The 20,392-nt window shown below is 44.4% G+C and overlaps 1 protein-coding gene across 1 annotated transcript; it reads left to right on the top strand.

Moving 5' to 3' along the window:
* The first annotated feature begins 427 nt into the window (after positions 1-427).
* On the top strand, positions 428-12,656 carry lrfn5b (leucine rich repeat and fibronectin type III domain containing 5b). Its single transcript, XM_038727412.1, is given in 7 exon segments — positions 428-1,063; positions 6,234-7,150; positions 7,939-8,113; positions 9,074-9,243; positions 9,246-9,406; positions 10,381-10,681; positions 10,813-12,656. Coding segments are annotated over 7 exon segments (2,436 nt in total). The 5' UTR covers positions 428-1,047; the 3' UTR covers positions 11,509-12,656.
* Positions 12,657-20,392: the final 7,736 nt, after the last annotated feature.

The raw sequence follows: 20,392 nt of genomic DNA, 5'->3' as shown, positions 1-20,392 counted from the left end.
GCCAGGGCTTTCAGTTTCAGCCAGCTCAACACTTTCTTGCCAATAATCTATGTAATAGTCAGGCCTACATGCGGGAATATTCAGCTATACGGTGCTATATATGGCTTTACTCAGACCAGATGTACCATGCACCAAAGGTTTTATAAAGTAATAGATTTTCATTAACATAGGCTACTTGTTTACGCCTACACTGGTTGTTGCCCGACTTATTTTTCATCTTTTATAGGCTATGTCCAAATCCAATAAACAATTATCTTCTTCTTTTTTTAATTTAATTTGAAGGAAATATTATAGGCCTGCTGCATTTTCGTGCCGTAGAGTTCAATCGACATGAATAAATGATGATGCCTGCCTGTGAGATAGGCTGGGAGGCACTGCATCTGTCTGTGCACACAAATGGTCTCTGTGCAGCTCGGAGCGCACTGATTACCATTCCGAGCACAGCACCTCTGGTCAGAAATGGAGCCGGGCCGGTGGTTGACAGTAGTCCGGGGGCAGGAGGGGGGGCATATTATGGCAGCAACCTTTCAGTCAATCTGGATTAACTCGCACTGAGCCCTGCGTCGCCAGCAAAACCCCGTGAAAGCGATACGAACATCTGGCTGGATTCAGCACAGCACCAGTCACTCACAGCGCTGTAGATATTAAAGCAGCCCGTCGCTACAAAGGCGTTTTCTCTTCTGGAGGGGCATACAGGCGGATGCGCAGTAGAGGCGATCCCGCACAGCTGCAGCCACACCGGGACCCTTCAGGTTGCGTTTACCAGTATTTTCCTCGACTGGTGGGATGCTGAGTTACATTTCTCCGTTGTGAGTGGATCGGAGAGGAGTCGTCCTTTATCTGCTGGTCATGGATTTCTTGAAGGGCACCGCTGGTTTCGCAGGCCGTCACTTGTTATAGCAGCCAAGGCGCGTGTTTCGGGACACCCGAATTATCTCCAAGAGGCACCGTCGGTCCCCTTTTTATTCGAGCCACTCCGAGAATGCTCTCAGCACTCCCTGGAGGATATAGCCTACGCTCAAACCCACCCTCCTTTGACTTGGCTTCATGTTTCATCTGCAAGGTAAATTCAATATTTTATTGGCTACAATTGGTGTGAATTGTAGCCTCTGAACTCTTTTGGGGAACTGTCTTTCAAGAGGCGCAGTATAGCCTTGAAGTACTTCTCTTAGGACCCATCTGAAAGGGTTCACATTTTCCCTTGTGAGCGGGGGTTGTGGCTGTAACCCACCAGCCCAGGACCTGTACCGCAAGGTCAAAAAAGCTCCTCAATAGCCAAGGAACGCCGTCAGATAGCAATTTTATTTTTAGTCCCCACTTGGCTGCATTCTTTGATGTTTTTTTCTCCCTACAGGTGAAACCGAGAATCATGCCTAATGTGGCCATTATTCAGTCCACTCCGGGATGCGTGCAGGATAAGACTGATTTCAGATTCTTTGTTTTATTGTGCATTATCTCAGCACAGAGGACGTGACAGGCTATCTGCTGGTCTTTGCTGTGGTTAAACCCGAGTTGATAGGCTATGCAAATTACTCACCAGTCATTAAGGTGTGATAGTTTAAAAAATTAGCCTAAGTAATAACATTTAGGATGAGTATTTGGGCAGGGAGACATGTTGCCAGGTGACTGATGAAGACAGGTGAAAATATAGTCCTAGTGATTTTTTTATAGAGGACGACGTGTAACGGTCTTGTCTTATATGTTAGTTATCACATGTCTTGTTATTCATAAGGGCCGGAGGCACCATTGTCACTGCTACACCAGTGAAATCAGGCCCACGCCTCATTTTGCTGCTTCAATTTGCTCTTACTGCTATGTTAATGGACTCAGTGATGTAGCTTATATGCTGCTACCTTTCACTGATAGCAGAGAAGTGAAGTATGGTTCCTGAACACTGAGGCTGCTCTGCAGGCTAGCTCTACATTCACTGACCCAAATTCTTCACCACAAAATAAGCTTTTGTTTTTGCTGAGGAAGTGCTTTCATTAACACTTGGAACACTGAGATGATTTGACAGTCACACACTTGCAGGCACACACACCTGGCCCATGTGTGTGTGTGTCTGTGTGTACTGTATGAGAGTTGCTATTCGATTACACAACACAATAAGTAGAGAGACGATTATGCATTATTTAGCCATTTTGTTGCTGTGTGAGCTAGAAAACACAGGATCCTGAGGGTCTGAAAAGGGGAAAGTGAGTCAGTGGATATAGTGATCGTGGATTTTATTTTGGCTGTCCCTGTTTCTGCCACAAATAGAATGTAACAGAGCGTAGTGTTTTCACAAAGAGAGGTAAGGATTTTGCTTTTTCTTACACTTCCTGTAGCTGAAATTGCACTTGTGAATTGGCATATTTGAAAACCTACAGACCAGCGTGCCCATGCTGTGCAGAATATTTACTTGAGTAGGCCGTATTTACATTCAGAGGTGGTGCTCACGGATTCTGCATTCCTCTTTTTGGAAGAAAATCCCTGGTCATAAACCCTTCACATCAGGGCATGTCACAAAAGTGCAAGTTCCAAAGTCAGTGATCAGCATTTAAATTTGGCCCGTTCAGCCTCCTGCTTTAATACAAGACAGCTTCTAAAATATGAAGAGTGTTTTTCGGTGCTTGTTTGTTTGTTTATTTGTTGGCCTGATGCTCCAGTCAGGAGATATCCAGCATATCAAGGTATCACTGAATTTCCTGTGATACAGTGTGAAGGAAAACACTTGGAATTACAACGGGGGGAGTTGTAAATGCTGATGAACAGCACTTCTGTTGATGCAGTGGGGTCTGCTTAGTATGCTATACCCCTGGCACACATACACAGATACACACACATTCTCACACGAGCTTGTCTGACTGAACTACATCAGAGTTCTACAACAAGCCATTTAGGTTTTTATTACACGCAAGATTGGAGAAACAGTAATGATTCAGTCACTCCAAACATTGAATCCAATACAAAATTAGCTGAGTGTACAATCTCCTTTCTTGTCACCATGACAGGGTTGTAAATGGCACAACACAGACAAAAAGTCTGTTCTGGCCTTCAACCAGAATGTCAATTGTCGAGGTCCTTTCCTCCAGAGAAGACACTTTGTTCTAAATATTATTAGGTGATCTGAAAATGAGCCGCTGATTACATCTCGCCCCAAAACGGACGTTTTCTGTGTTGCCATGGCATCAAGGCTGTCACCCAAGAGCTATCGCGTTCTAACATTGGCAGACTCTGTAGGAAAAGGGTATCACAGCACATACCCACATTCACAAACACAGATGTGTTAGTTAGACGGTCCATAACAGCATCAATGTTTGGTCAGGATGTTTGGACTCGGGCTACACAAGCATTTACCCAACAAAATAGAATTTCTACCAGCTTCAGTCAGAATGTGATCCACTTCAGCAGATGCACCAGCTCCATTTGGTCTCATAAAGCAGGCAGACTGAGGCCCCATTTCACTGCTTTGTCGATACCATTTTACCGTCATGTTGCAGCATCAGTTTACCTCCTTGACACAACAGAGCTTATTTTTGGCAGTAGCAGACGTCCGGCTGCTCTTCCCCCGAGCAGCCCAGGTGAGACGCTGCCGAGACGCTGCCATGTGCCATTGTGTCGACCTGCGTGGAGGCACGCCGACTTCATCTCATTAACTTCCTCTCTCAGGGCTGCTTTCCCTGTTTCCCTGCCCAGACGTGGATTGCAGAGGCTTTCTCACATGAGCTCCAGCATAAGTTAGACCATCTGAAAACATATCCCCCATGACCTCACCGGCCAATTGGCATGCAGTATGCTGCATAAGGCTTTTCTTGGCGAATGCTGCCCCAGGGAGACCATAGATATCCTCTCATACAGTATAGTGCTGCTGCCGCTGCTGCTGCGCATGAATGTCTGTCTCCATAGCTGAGGGTTGTTGTGTAGTGAGCTACCTCTATTAGGCACAAATCCACCCACTGGTGTGCATGTGTGGGTGTGTGCTGTCAGTCTGTTCTGTTCTCTAAGGGGTGAAAAAACCTGCTCAGAGGTAGTAAATGAACATTTGATTGACTAAGAAGCAGATTATGGTTAATGCATCAGTAGATTATCTGTTTTCTTGTTTATTTGTGGCCCTCCCAAGTCGCCTCACCATAATGAACAGCCCAATCTAGAGGATAATGATTTTCTGGGGGGGTGACATTTAAAGATGAAGTGTGTGATTGATGATTGCATTGATTGATTATCTACTTATTTGTTCATGTACCTGACGAGTGCAACCTGTTATGCAAATCTCCGTGGATCAACCATAATTAAATGCAAATTAGGGAGACGGCAACAGATATTTCCTGCCCTGTTTCAGCAGCGAGGGGGCTGTCCTTTCGTCCTCACAGAACAAATTTTATAGGGATTACCGTTGCAACCATTCTTTTCACGTTTGGGTGAGTTTTCACTGGCAAAAAAAAAAAAAACATCTCCACCAAGTGAATCAATATCACGTCTTCAGCGCCATTCGAGTCTGGAAGTAGCAGGTCCTCTCCGCCTCATTGCACATCCAGAGGCCGTGCCATTCAGAGTCAGAGCAGAAGGCGGTTGGCACACCAACATGAACACCTCCGCATTTATATGCTCTCCTCTGACACACACATAAAGTAGATGTTAGAGTTTCCACACAGACACACATTGCTTTGCAGTACTGCTTGACACTGAAGTCATCTGCCATCTTTAAGCAGAGTCATGACAACATTTAATGATTTCTTACCAGCTCACATTTCTAGTGCACCCCAATCCACAAAACGGGGCTTTTGTGTGACTTGGAAAAGTTGTTGCTGGTAAAAATGGGTCGAGAGAGACATTGATTCATTGCTGCCTGATCAGCAGTATTCATGCAAATGTCACACCCAGTGTGCTCTCCATTGATATCATTCCTCCCTTTGCTATTATGGGCCATTTTAAGGCGACCTCTTTCCTGCCTCCTTGTCGGGCTGTGATACATTTAACCCAGCTGTCAAAATGCAACTGTTGTCAGCGGATGCCACCAGGTTTCCTTCACTCCCCTTCTCGTGTTAAAACATGCCCCCATATGGCAAGTATGTCACTCCCATACTGTCTGCTGTTTTCTTTACTGATGATTTTTTCCTCACATCGCGACTGTCAAGGTTATTACACCGCAAGTTTTGTGTCACAGCTCCGGTGCAACAGAAGCTTTTGAAGCATGAAGGTACTCAGTTGGCAGGCTCTGTGCTGAGGCAAGATTTCTATGCACACTCTACAAGACCCAACGTCGACAATGGAGGCATTACCAGCAAACCACAGAAAGCTATAATCATAAATCAGCCACTCTCTTTGGTATTTAAAGGTTAGCCTTTGGATTTTTACTACAGTTGTGGGGCTGGATTTCTTGTTCTCTGTGTTTGATTGGATTGGTGTTCCTTTCAGTGTGCTGTAATGGGACACCCAGACAGCTGAATATTGCATGTTCAACCAAAATAATCACAGCTAATGTCACTCTTGCTCGGGTGCATCGTGTGGTGCACCTACAGAGTTGTGATCTGATCTCAACTTTCTTTGCTTTATGACATGCTATATCCCTGACAAGGTCTCAGGATTCATCAAATGGATCCCTCCTGATCCCCCATCTCAGTTGTATCGTAAGTAAGAGTAGCAGCAGAGAGAAAATCAATAGGAAGGCATAGCACATCCTCATGGAGGCACTGGGCCCAATCATCCCTTCCAATTGGCAATATGATCCTGGGAGATATCAGTCTAATTCTGATGAGGCCCTGGATTGCCAGTCTAGACTTTCACCCCTCTGTACACACACAGAAAAGGACTGGCATTATCATATCAAAAATGTAAGAAAAGGGGAGCGGGGGCTAAAAAGTTGTCACAAAAATCATTCAAGATTACTGGGGAAGTTTCACCAAGTCTGCAGGTGACTAACTAGTTTCACATCTAATTGCACAGCATTCATTGTTTGTTCAGGCACTGGCTCTCTTAGCTTCCTGCTCAGAATTAGGACTCTCTGTAAATCTCAGCTGTGAGCTGGCAGTGATAGTGTTTCAAATCTAGCAGTAAAGCTTTAACTTTACAGAAAAGAATCCCCCACTTCCCTCTGTAAGGGGGGAGTTCTCAGTGCAATGTGTGATTATGAAAATGACAGTGTAATAAAGATGATACAAATCACTGTTGCAGATTTCATGCTTTGCATTCTTTAAGGGCTTAATAAATAGTATGCCCTTCTCCTCCTCTCTTTTTGCTTTATCTTTTTTTAGGTGTATTAAGCCAACTGAAAAGCCAAATGGAGTCTCTCCTGGTGTATCTGATAGTCCTCGGTGTGGCTGTGAAGGCCCACAAAGTTCAAGTCTGCCCCAAACGCTGCGTCTGCCAGGTGCTTAACCCCAACCTGGCGACTTTGTGCGACAAAAAGGGGCTTCTCTTTGTGCCCCCGAACATTGACAGGCACACGGTGGAGATGCGTCTTGGGGATAACTTTGTAACCAGCATCAAACGCAAAGACTTTGCCAACATGACCAAGCTGGTAGACCTGACCCTCTCTCGGAACACCATTGGCTCCATCGCTCCTCATGCTTTCAAAGACCTGGAGAACCTGCGAGCCCTTCACCTCGATAGCAACCGGCTAACCCGCATCACCAACGACACCTTCAGCGGCATGTCCAAGTTGCACCACCTGAACCTCAACAACAACCAGCTCACCCACATCCAGATTGGGGCTTTTAATGATCTGACCGCGCTGGAAGAGCTGGACTTATCCTACAACAACTTGGAAAGTGCGCCATGGGTGGCCATTCAGAGGATGTCCAACCTCCATACTCTCAATCTGGACCACAACATGCTCAGCCACATCCCAGAGGGCACCTTCTCTGGGCTGCAGAAGCTCAAGAGGCTAGACGTGACTTCCAACAAGCTCCAGAAGCTTCCCCCTGACCCTATTTTCCAAAGAGCAGGGGTCCTGGCCACCTCTGGGATAATGGGACCTTTGTCGTTCGCACTGAGCTTTGGAGGGAACCCACTGAGGTGTAACTGTGAGCTGCTCTGGCTGCGGAGGTTGCGGAGGGAGGATGATCTGGAGACCTGTGCCTCACCGCAACACCTCGCCGGACGCTATTTCTGGACTGTTTCAGAGGAAGAGTTCCTGTGTGAGCCTCCTCTCATCACCAGGCACTCTCAGGTATAACCTCCAAATGGAGCTGTGCGCTGTAAGACATAACACTCGCTACTGTTACACTCTCTGAGCCCAGACATTGGATTGCGTGTCAGTTAATCCATGGTGGCACTTTGTGCTTTCTTTAACTGTCGCACCAAATATTAGCTTTGCGAGCCAGAGGAGTCTTATAAGACTTGTGGGACTCATCTGGGCCGCTCAGCTAACTGAATATTGTGAAATATATAGGACCTGCTTTAAAAAATGTAATCAAATTGTGGCCTGTGGAGAGTTTTTAGCAGGAATTTCAGTTTTAATAAAGCTATTTGCAGGTTTATGATGGATCTGTGGTGAAGCCCTTATTACACAGCGAACGCTTACAGTGGTGTAGCCCTTGATTCATGCATCCAAACAAAATTATCTGATCAAATCCTTACCAAATAACAGCTAGAGCCTCTCATTTACATTCACCAGACATATTTTGCATAATTGCAGAGATAGAGAAAAGATCTTTTATTTGGACTCCATCATATCCACTAGAATGTACTGTCATATTGAATATCTCGCCTTCATAATCATGCTAATTCAATGAAATGACTATGATCTGTTGTTGATTATATTTACAGGGAATAAAGCTTTAAAACACAACATCATTAATAAGGATATTAATTGTAATATCTCAAAGTTATTCAGACTGTATTACTCTAAGCCAAACTAACAGCACTAACAGCTTTTGAATTTAGTGCATTTGGTGTCATCATCAATCTCTGTATTTAACATGTCCTAAAGTCCTTTCACTAAATGCCTTTCCTCAGGAACTGCGAGCTTTGGAGGGTCAGAGTGTTACTCTGCGCTGTAAGGCTAGGGGGGACCCCGACCCCATTATCCACTGGATCGCCCCTGACGGACGCCTTATGTCCAACTCCTCCAGGGCTGCGGTCCACACAGACGGCACGTTGGACATCCTCATCAGCACTGTCAAGGATTCCGGTCTGTTTACACCCTGGTGGCTGTGCTTGTGTTGTTGACTGAACAAAATTAGTTGTTTGCTTGGGTATGCAGACTATAGGACTGGAGTATTTGTCTACATCAGGAGATAAAGTTTAGAGTGGAGGAGTGTTTGCTCACACACTGATTAAACTCACAATGGACTGGAAAATTACTTTTTCACCTTGTTGGCTAAGTTTCTGTCATATATCTATTTACAAAACTGTACTTTCTCACACATTGCATGTTTTAGTGGTTAAATCATAACTTGTTTAAAAAAATCCACACAAAACAAAATCCACCTACCAGCACCTCTTACTACTCTCGCTAATGAACACACTATATCTTATTTGTTTAATCTGTACACTGCAAAAATGCAAAGTTGTGGTTTGTCGAGGGGTTATGAGCAATACTATTTCCTGGCTGGGAGCAACATCATGGTGAAAACTACAGTAATGCCACCAGTTGCTCTTTTTGTACCAGGTTAGCTATTTCCCCCTGCTTTCAGTCTTTAAGCTTAGCTAACCAGTCGCTGTCTGTAGCCTTTACCGGACACATGTGAGAGTGGGATCAATCAGAAAGAAAGCAAAAACTGTACGAAGCCCCTGAATTCCGAAAAGATACATTTTTCTTATCTTGTTATGCACAAACTGCGATGGACTGGCGACCTGTCCAGGGTGTACCCGCCTTTCGCCCAATGTCAGCTGGGATAGGCTCCAGCCCCCCCACGACCCTGTACACAGGATAAGCGGTTGACGATGGATGGATGGATGGATGGATGGTTATGCACAAAATAAAGAAATATCATATTTCACGAGTTCGGCGGCTCAGTATAGTTTCCAAAATTTGTAAAGCTATTTCCTTAAAAATTATGATATACATAAGTTGTGTGGCCCGCTGTACTTACCTGTATATCACAATAAATATCAGAAAGGACGATAATCTAATTAGTGTGTGTTCCAGGTTCCTTCACCTGCGTGGCCTCCAACCCGGCAGGTGAGGCCCAGCAGACGGTGGAGCTGGTCATTGCTAAACTCCCTCACATCACCAACAACACAGTCGCAGAGCAGGAGCCCGACCCCGGATCATCAGATATCGCCACAGTGACCAAGACGGGGCAGAGGCGGGAGGGATGCCTCTGGGGAATGCAAAGACGAGCCAGGAGAAGAAAGTAGTAATTGCTGAGGCCACGTCCACCTCGGCCCTGGTCAAGTTTAACTTCCAGAGGAGTATTCCTGGAATACGCATGTTCCAGATCCAATATAATGGCACCTATGATGATTCACTGGTTTACAGGTAAACAGAAAGACCTGACCTGCTGGGTTAATACAAAGCATGAAATCAAAACTGAAGAAGAAAATGCTGTTATTCTTAAAATACTGGCCAAATAGCACAATTTAATCTAGTGAACAAACCTTAAATCTGAATCTAAATGTACACAAATGAACATAACAAGATTGGAATCATATTTTTTCTGTTGACCCTTGTTTTACCTTGATAGTCTACTTTAAATGTTCCCTTCAGATATTTAGTCATTAAGAACTGGACCTGGCTGTCGACATGATTATTTGTGGTGTCTATTAATCCTATCAGGAAGACACACTAATGCACTGTATCTGATTTCTTATTCTTCGACTCATAATCCCCCCTCGCCAGAGTGTATCATTTACTATGTGCAAAACCTTGATAATGCTTGATCAACAAAATCAAAACAGAATGTCAGCACTAAGCTGCGGACTGATAGGAAGATGAAAGAGTAGTCAGCCAGTGTTTTACAAAAAGCATCAGAGGCTTTGCACATGCCCATCTGAGAAACCGGCGTACACAGCATTCTTTCATCTCTACCCTCTTTAACTCCATATTTGGTGCTAATCACTGTGATAGGATAGGCTCGTCATACGGGCCCCCCTTTTTGCAAGGGAACTTTGAAGTCAACAACACGTATGGTGTTTGGCAGCGGCTAGTAAATTCAGGAGACATTAGGGAATCGACTCTGTAATCCTGATGTTGTGAACAAAAGGAGGCACCCTGCATCCCCAGCGACTGAAAGCAACCTTTTATCAGTGATGATGCTGGAGACAATAAATCAAATGTCACAAAAGATTATGCCCAGACAGATCTTAAACAGCCCCCTGAGAGATAAATGATTGTCATGTCATTTTATCACTACAAAACAATAAGCTGGATAATCTGATTTGCTTCTGTCTCCTTTCATTTAACCCTCTCTAATCTATGTCACAACTCACAATGTTTTTTGTTTCTTTTTATAGAATGATATCCCCGACCAGTAAGAGCATCCTGGTAAACAACCTGGCGGCTGGTACCAACTATGACCTGTGTGTGCTGGCCATCTACGATGACCAGGTGACCGCGCTGACCGCCACCAGGGTGATAGGTTGTATCCACTTCACCACAGAGCCACAGTACCTGAGATGCCATTTCATGCAGTCGCAGTTTCTCGGTGGCACCATCGTGGTTATCATTGGAGGGATTATTGTGGCCTCAGTGCTCGCTTTTATCATCTTCCTCATTGTGCGCTACCGGGTGTGTAACCAAGGAGACGTAGATAAGGTCAGTTTGGCATGAGTCCCTCTTTTTGTTCTTTTTCTGTTCATTATTTCTTTTCATATTAAAACAGGGGTGTCTAATAGAATTGCTTTCATTCTTCTTTCTCTTCCCATACTTGTCTCGTGTCATGGCAGGCTCTAGAGATGGGGGATATTCGGTCGCTAAGCAGTGATGGACAGCTGCAGGGCTGTGGGATTCCCAAGTCCCTCTCCAAGCAGGTCCTACGTCCAGAGAAGAATGACAAGGACTCCCTGAGAGTTGCCCTGCCGCCCCCAGAGCCAGCCAAGCAGCGACCGCCGGCCGTTGTAGCCACCACCAAACCCTCTGTCCCTGACTGCACTGTCTCTACCTCTGCTGCCAGCCACAGTTGGCACCCAGCCTCCCCAGGTGCTCCAAGGCCCAAACGTTTCAGTGCTCCACCAAAACCCTCAGAGGCTCGCCGAGCTGAAGTTCAGGGGGATGTTGAGCTCGATAACATGAACCGGAATAACTCGTCAGAGGTTAAAATAGCCACCGCTGTCACTCTCGCTGTTCCTGGCCAGCCCATCAAATGGACTGCTGTTCCCAGGGCTCCACGGCCCCACCAGGCCCCTCAACATTACATGACTGTGCCTGCAGGCGGAGTGAGGGTGAACCGCAGGCACTCCCTAAATGCAGACTCATACATGGAGCGCTGCTATGTGGCCTACCCCAAAACTGGGGCCAGTCTGCGCTCCAAGCGGAGCCTGTCAATGAGCGGAGAGCTGCCACAGCTCGAGAGCACAACAAACATTCACCGGGCCAGGGACAAACTCTCCAGGTCTGAGTGGCTTCTGGAGAGCACTTTATGATTTGGAGTTTATGACCTGCGTTCTCTTGTTTTCTTGGATTGGATTTGTGGCCCGTTGTGAATCAGACAGGGATTTTATGCCTTGCTTTGAGCTTGTGCACTCTCCATTGAAGGACCTGTAAGCTTCTCTCATATATTTGGGGGCAAGGCAGGCATATAGGGTTATGGGAAGCATTTCACATTTGTTTTCTACCTTATAACCTATCAAAGTTGTCTTTATAACGACATTTGACCAAACTTTGATGAAAGGCACAACAATGTATAAAACAACTTCATGTACAAAAGTGTTTAGTTGTGTGAGATACTGTATATCTCAATACAACCATAAGTGTTCATGTGGTATTGAATGCAGTAACCTGGACATACTTTATTATAACAAAGAAAGAAACACGCAGGTGGTGGGGGGTTATTATACTTACAGACTCATTGCCTGTTACTTAAAGTGATACAATCTCTGTAGACTTTGAACATGATTCTTGTCTCCAGCTCTACAGACAGAAGGTGACATTCTTAATTTACCTTGGCTGTGGTTTGATGAGATTATGAATGTGCTTTACATCCCAGAGGTGTTGGCATGAATGTAGTAGACAGACAGTGCTCCATCTCTTCATCCCGACACCCCCAGAAACAGCACAATGCAGTATTTTTGTGGCACAAGTCGACTCAGCCTAATACTGCCCTCCGGTTTGAATCGATACATTTTTATCACATAATTACATAAAGACTCCACTCTGATAGGATTCCTGTCGTGACTGATTTGAGCGACAATTGAACCAACGCCAACAGCATGACAGGTGCAGGAGGTAATCTGATATCACGTGCGGATGAGATTCAGAGGAATGGTTCATTTCCATATTTTTTACTTACTGGGTTATCATGTTACGCCGATGACAACCATTGTAAATGAACTTGTCGATGTAAGAGAAACGATAATCACAAGTATGGGAGGACGGCTCTTGATTTTGCTGTTGTTTCTGTTTGATGTTTACCAGTATAAATAAACAAGTGATAAAAGGGACATACTCAGACTTATCTCATTTTCAGCTTGCCTTGTGAATTCTCCCAACTTTTCTCACATCAGAATTAGAGAGCAGCCCTCTCTAAAGTTGTTGAACAAAACAATAGATGCAACCTTAGATCAGCAAGCTCCATGAGCCAAAGTGGTAATGAAATCAGTAGTCTTGCAGCAACACAATTCCCCTTTCTCTGCAAGTGGTGGACCTCTGACAGATCCCTTCCCTGAGTCCTTATGTTTGTTCAAAAAGAGGCCATGCTAGTCACCAGGGACGCCTCTCTCTTGCACAGCTCCTTGCTCGTCTGACAGCGTCGTGCCTGTGCCCTCGGACGGCAGCCACTGCAGAAACCTGCTGCAGGAGTGGTTTAATACAACCTCCGCAGTGGGAATCCGTGCACGACTAATTCTACAGTTACAGTAATGTCTCCCTGAAGCAGGACTGACATGATATGTATTACCTCCTGGAATACGAGCTGTGATTGACTGTGTATTTTGGTGGTCGGATGTTGCCTGACTGATTTTTATATACATGCACCAGTATACCTCTCATGAAACCTCAAGGGGAAAACAGCAAATTGGGTTGAAAATACAGTTCCATGCAGGGAAAACCTGCTAAGATGAGCTTCACATAATGGATATAAGACATAAATGAATTGCTGTCACCCAAACAGGCTGTATTGAAGCACTTTTATTCATTATTTCTTGCTCATTACGGGTGATTAAAATGCAGAGGAGTTTGGCCTGAACCTTGGTTCAGTCTTTGGCGAGAGCCAGAGGTGTATGTTAATAATAGATGCAATTCTGGGGATAGAGAGACAGAGAGCGAGGGAAGGAGAGGAGGCGAAGCAGAGAGGAGTAGATGGAAGGTTTTGTGAAACAAATACGCCGAGGAGGGTGGGAGGCGGAGCGGGGTGAGGATGAAGAAATAGTGAGGGAGCGAGAGGTGCAGAGAAGAAAGCGAGACAGCTCAGAGACAGAGAGGACGAGGGCACAGGGAGCTGAGAGTAAGAAAGAATGTAGAGCGAAACAGAGCGAGGAGTGCAGGAGACAGAGAAAAGAGCATCCTTTGTAAACCAGCCATGCAGCCTCTGGCTCTTCGGTATTCAGAGCACCTTCACAAAGGGGATGGGGCACGGGAGGGGGCAGCGGTGGGGTGATTGTGGGTGATAGACCTCAGCTGGAGGTCTGGCAATGAGCAGAGTGGAGTGAGCCCTGCGGCCAGATCAGAACCACACGCTCCCCTTCACAACGCTGCGCGAGCCTGACCCGCTTTCCAAACCCCTATAATGAGTTTGCTGGCCCTTGTCTAGTCCTCCTCCTCCCCTCACCACCATCTGACTCCCCCTCCTCTCCAGTCTACTGTCTTGCATCATGCTGACTCACTCCTCTCAACTGCAAGAGTCCCGTCATGCTCCCAAACAACCTTCACTGACATCCCGACACCCACTCACCCACTCACTGGCCCACTTGAGAACTGAAACTGTCAGTCTTTTGGAGTCTGACCTGCCTTCTACAAACAGACTGGCCAATCCCTCCTCTGTCTGGGCTGATTTGATATGCTGCTCAAATGCCACCGGGGTCAGAGTGATTGTCAGAAGCATTTTGATTAGCCCCCTCCCTTCTCAGTAGTTACTCAATGTTCTGCTGATTAAATTCATTTTCTGCTGTCACTGCTAATGGCCTTTCATTCCTTTGTGTAAGTTTCAGTTGGTTCAGACAGTACGAGTCCCTTTACGGAGCACTTAAACCAACATGGTCTCCGATGGCACAATAGCCGTCTTCTAATGACAATCACGATGTGGGGAATATCACTTTGGGGCATTGATGTGTCCAATTTGTGGTCAATTGTCTTATTTAAAGAGATCATTTGGCCTATTTCAACAAACTGAAGAGCCCATTAGCATCACAGTTAGAAGGGGTAATACGAATGCTTAATCGAAGAAGACTGAGATCCTTCAACAAGTGTGTTAGCACCTTTTGCTCTCCATGCTGCAGCTAGGGGTTTCATTATCTCCGCGCAGCAGGCGGTCTTAGTCAGAGTCATACATCAGACATTGTTCCCCTGGCAAGCATTATCCCTGGGGGTACACGTAGAGAGAGCCCGGGGCCAGGTAGCGGATCCGTCCAACACACAACTCTGTGTGCTCCCCCTTAGGGGTGGGGCTTGGGGCTTGGGGCTTGGGGGGGGGGGGGGGGTAAAATATGCACAGGCGATTCCAAAGAGTATGCATTATTGAGAGGAGTAAATGGGTACAGGATGAACATCATGGCTCATTAATAGTGAATGTGATTACTGTTTCTGGGAAAACAGCAGTTTGGGCAACAGGGGAGATAATTGAAATGGTCAAATCTAAACTAAAGTCTTCCTCGTTTACTCAGCACCAACTGTTACTGTCTAGTCCAGCTCATGATTATAGCTGATAACTATTGCTGCCAAGTGTTGCTGTTAATTGCTCACGCTGAAAACTACTTCTACCCCTGTTGACCAGTGCTCTCCTGCGACCGACTTTGCCAGTTCAAGGGGTTTTGGAGAAGGGTTGGAGTCATTCATTTTTTATGATCTCAGGCTTTGAGTCAACTCTGCTTCAATTACCAAGAGGATTTTGACAACGCTGAGAGTGAGCATTTTTGAAATCCCATTAGAAAGTGGAGGAGTCGGCTGAGTGAAGGTCACACACCAGGGGTGCCGACTGAGTGACTTCCACTGTTTGACACGCAGACTTAATAAGTGACACAGCGTCTTCCCACAGCACAGACACCAGATTCGGTTTGACGTGAACCCAGATTAACGTGTTGCCCCCTTGAGGGGTTCCCACACTGAACGAAACAGCTGCTTCCCCCTCTTCCTCTCCACTCCTGCCGGCTCCCCTCTTTCAGTTACATATGCTCCAGGGTGATGGAGGACAAAGAGGCTGGCTGAAGTTTACACCAGACATACCAGGCACCATTAGGAACATTTTCCTTCATTTGCCTGATAGCTGCTATCACTTATAGTGATTTGCTTCCTGTCTCTGCGCTGAGCGTCCCCCAATGATGTATCGCTCACTGATTTGCCAGTGTTGGAGATCACTAAGAGAACAGTGCAGCCACCAAGCAGATGTGCCAGTCAGCTCCCAACTATCTATCAGCTGCTGGTGAAGGAGGGGGGGACAGTTTAAGCCTCTTTAAGGATCCCATTCACAGTGACTTACTAAAAGTGCTTATGCTAATCTTGTTATCGCTTCAGGCTTCTGGTAATGGAGGATAGGAAGCAGATGGGAGGTCGTTGGCCACATTATTTTGCTCACCCATCGCACAATCACAAAGTAGCCTGGTCCCAAACTATTACATGTTACTGCATGCAAGCCTGCATTTCACTTGGCCATTGCATAATTATTACTACATCCACACTCACAGAAATATGCATGGCTTTAAGGCTTTCATAACCAGCTCACACTAGGATTATGAACTGACTGTGTGTTTCTATGTGCTAATCTTATTTATTGCTCAGAGTGATCTCATCTAAGTGTGCTTGTTAAGTTGAGATATAAAACCATGAGGTCACATTTACCATGAATATCACGCTAATTGGGCATATGATGCGTGCACAGCAATTGTTTGATCATTTGTCATGCTCTGCAGCTGATGGGACACAGCCACTGCAGGTAAAATTGAGAATGTCAGGTAGCTCTTCATAAACAAGGCTTTAAAGGTCTTTTGATCTAACTGAGGCCATGTTTGCCTTGTAGAACCTGCAGGCACATATCTGCGCTGCCGTATAGTCAGTGATTCAGTGAAATGTAGATGCAATGGCAGTGGTCTTTTGAAGAGAGTTCACCTTTAGTGACCGGGTGGAGCGAAGCAGGGACGTGATGAGGATCCTCAAATGAAGCATTAATCAAACAAAGGTCGATTTGTGATTGACGAAAAGGGAAGAGAGAGATTGGTGTGAACTACAGTAAGAGACAGGACAGTACAACCCCCACACAATCTGGACCGATCAAATTACAGCTAAAGAAAAAGAGCAGTAGGATTACATCAAATACATGTATTTTTGGCATCTACTACAAAAACTAGTGAGTAAACTCAAAGCTATTTAGCACTGAACGGACAATACTAAGCAGCAGATTATCAGAGCACAACCAGAAACTGAAATACAAAGTAAGCGATTACAACCTGGCCATTGAGTCTGGAAGACACTGACAACCCAGAGAAATCTGCCAGAAAACAAGAGGGAGTGAATGGGCAGCCTGCATAAAGACAGAAGATCTAAGCTATTTCGCATAATAAAACTCAGCAACCAAAAACACAATCCATTAGTTTGATCCACATGATCCTAGACTTGAAAGTAATTTCTATATAATATACAGTGTTGTAGGGCTGCAAACTAATCATTATTTTCATTACTGTTAAATCTGTTGATCGTTTAAAAAACTGTCAGTGGTGGAGGAAGCACTCAAAGCCTTTACTGAAGTAAAAGTAGAAATGTAAAAGTGCTCCAATAGAACTAAAAGTCTGAAAATGACATTAATTAAAAGGTACACAAGTGTTAGCAGTAAAATGTACTTATGTATGAAAAGTAGAAGTACTTGTTCTGCAGAAAATCGCCCATGTGACTGATTAATACCATAACATAATTGGATTGTAAATACTGATGCATGAATAAGGAGCATTTTCCTGTGGTAGCTGGTCAAAGTGGAGCTAGTTTTAACTACTACAATTAGTTAGTAATTAGTTGCTTTTTTGTAAAATATTACCGGTAGATAAATTCAGATCTTTGGAGCTCAAACTGATACTGCTTATTGTACAAGTTTTATTGTGAAAGATTATTCATAAAGTTTGAAAACTACTTCATAAACTCATATGCTTTATGTCTGTCTGTAAAGTAACAATAACTACAGCTGTCAGATAAATGTAGCGGAGTGAAAAGTACAATATTTCCCCATGAAACAAAGTGGACTATAAAGTATAAAGTACTAAAGTATTAAATAGAAACACTCAAGTAAAGTAGTACATAAAAATTGTACTTAAGTACACTGCTTATAGTGTAAATGCACTTTCCACCGAAGAAAATCAAGTGTAAGACAATAGTGAAAAATGACCATCATAAGAGTCTAATATCACATATTCAACAGCTGAAATCTAAAGATGTTCAATGTATAATGATGTAAAACAAACAAATCCTTACATGTGGGAAGTTGGAACGAGCATTTTTGGTCTTTTTACATGATAAATTACCTAAATTATTAGACAGTGATTAGTGGAGTGTATGTTTTATATCTTTTTTCTGTCTTTTTTACATTCTGAATTATTATACGTACATTGTAAACCTTGTACAACCCACTTTGGCAACAGAATAGTTTGTCACGCCGATGAAGCAAATTTGAATATGACAGACAGAAAGAGGATGAGAGAGGAGACAGGGGTACACACATAGAGAGGCAGAGGAAAGAGAGAAAGGCAGTCTATATATAGTTAGAGACAGACTCGGAGAGTAGGAGAGCTGATAAGAGGACCAGAGGTGGAAGAGAGGGTGAGATGTAGAAAGAGCAGGAAACTGAAAGATGAATTACAACCTGTACTGTTCTTTGGTGTGACACGAAAGCAAATGAAGACAGAAATAAAACCCAACTGTCTTGACATTTAAAGCCTTCAGATGTGTAACGAGTGTTGTACACCGCTTGAAAATCTGCTATAGTGAGGCTGACAGGGTGGAGCGCTGTGCTCTACGTCTGCAGCGGCAGTCCTGGTATTCAGGGGGTATCTCAGCCTCTCTCTCTCTCACACACACACACACTCTCACACTCTCTCCTCTGTTACCTTGGCAACATATTTTCTGCATGGAAATAGCATCTCTTGCTGTGCCCACTGCAAAAAAAGAGAAGAAAGGCACTTCAAGAGATTTAAACGTGTCTAGAACAGAATTAGGTTCAGAGGTTTGACCTACAGATTGGATGGAATTGAGTTATACTGTTCTGCATGACTTACCATCAAATTGGCTGTGTGATGGAGTAATGGAGGAGTTAAGCATAATAGTCACTGACAGGCTTTCACTATACACGTAAGGATGTAGTGGAAGGTAACACACACATATACTGTAAGTCCATTTGTACTATTCTGTATTTGCAGAATAACATTTAATCACCTTTAATGGGCTTAAATATGTGTGTCACTGCATTATAGGAAGATTTAAACAGAATACTAAGTTGATGTGGTGGATGTTTGCCTCAGGATTTATTTACATCGAACACCATGTGACTATGAAATTACGCTCTTGACAAGCAGAGCACAAGCGGGAGAAAAATCTTTGTGGATGTGTTATTAAGAAATGTGCGATAAATAATAAACCACAGAGGGTTGATCTGTAAGGATTTCCTGATTTAGTCCCCGCTCACAGATGAAGGGGTTTAGTGCAGCGACTGTGGGGGTTCTTACTGCTGCTGAGGCTGACTGGTATGCTTCAGTTTGATAAACCTCTGTTTGCTTGCCGCCAGTGCAACAGAGAGAGAGAGAGGGACAAACTAATGAAAGAAAATCCTGCGTGTCGACATTGTAGGTGAGTTTGCCCTCCACTGCAAATAAGCTAGGACTTGGCCAAAGCAGAGAGAGAAAGCAAGAAAGGGAATTACATCCAGGCAAACATGCAGCACAGAATTAAAAATAGAAGGAAAAACACACACACACAGAAGTGCCTTGACTCCTGGGAGAGAGAAGCCATAATGAAATAAGCATCTGAAAGAGAGCAGGTGTTGGAGGCTTGACAGACTTCAGCTGCATAACAAGTAGCGCATTTACTCTAGCCTGCCTTTGTCAATCAAAACAACCAATCCCGTGAATAAATGCTCCCTTAGAAAGAAAAAAAAGAAAGAGATGCCCAAGTGGAATCATGCCTGAATCTGGCTTTACATACTTTGACTCTCTCTCTCTCACACACACACACACACAGTGGACTTACACATCTCTCCAGTCAAAGTTGGTCTCAGGTAGAGGGAAAAGACGCCTGGTTCTGAATTTCAAGCAGCAGGTCTGAGCTGTTTGGAGTCTAAAAAAACCCAATGACACATCAAGAATGCATTCGAGCTAAATCAATTCACTTCCTCACCAGAAACACAAAGCAACACGGCTCCCTTTTGTTTTTCGCTTCCTCTGTGATCGCTCTGTGTAGCAGACAGTGAGGATGGGAGTTTTCACAAACATAGGCTCAAGAAAGAACTCCTCAAACAGCACATTTTTGCTCCACACACGGAGGCTTGGTGATGTTGTATATGACCACTCAATGAGGATCAGCACCATGGACAGCACTGTCACCTGGGTGGAAGTAATTTGAGGTTAGTGCCAGAAGGGGGCAGTAAGAGCTGGTCTGGGGCCTGCAGCAGGATGAGCAGGATCAGGCCTAAGAGCAGGATCGTAGCAGGACGCTTAGGTAGACAGTTGTGCTGATCCTGCTGGCTGAGCAGGAAAAGGAAAGGACTTAATTGTAAACTCAAAAATTGCAAGAGGAGACCCAAGAGGGAAGGAAGGAAATTCCACCGAGCTGATGCAGCTTTTAGAAAGTCTATTATCCTGAGTTAAATATGAATGAAGACTGACACAGAGGGTTACATCTTCTTTATTTCTCTAAAAAATACACTTTGGGAAGCCTGTGGTGTGTTTACTAACCACAAGAACTGAGAGTCCAAGGGTGAACATTTATAAGCAAGCAAGTAACTATGAATATTTTATTGGTCTTCTTAGTAAAATAAATACACAAAACAACACATTTAAAAGATGTCCCCTAATAACTATTTTCTGACTTTTCAGAGACCAAACAATGCATTGATTAATTAAGAAAATGATCAGATGAACTGATAATCTTTGTTAGTTGCAGCCCTATTTTTTTGTGATACTGCAT

The sequence above is a fragment of the Micropterus salmoides genome, unplaced genomic scaffold (genome assembly GCF_014851395.1).
Source record: "Micropterus salmoides isolate LMB-PRFRI ecotype aquatic unplaced genomic scaffold, ASM1485139v1 Ms_hic_scaffold_18, whole genome shotgun sequence".
NCBI classification, from domain to species: Eukaryota; Metazoa; Chordata; class Actinopteri; order Centrarchiformes; family Centrarchidae; genus Micropterus; species Micropterus salmoides.
This window is presented reverse-complemented; position numbering and strand designations above follow the sequence as displayed.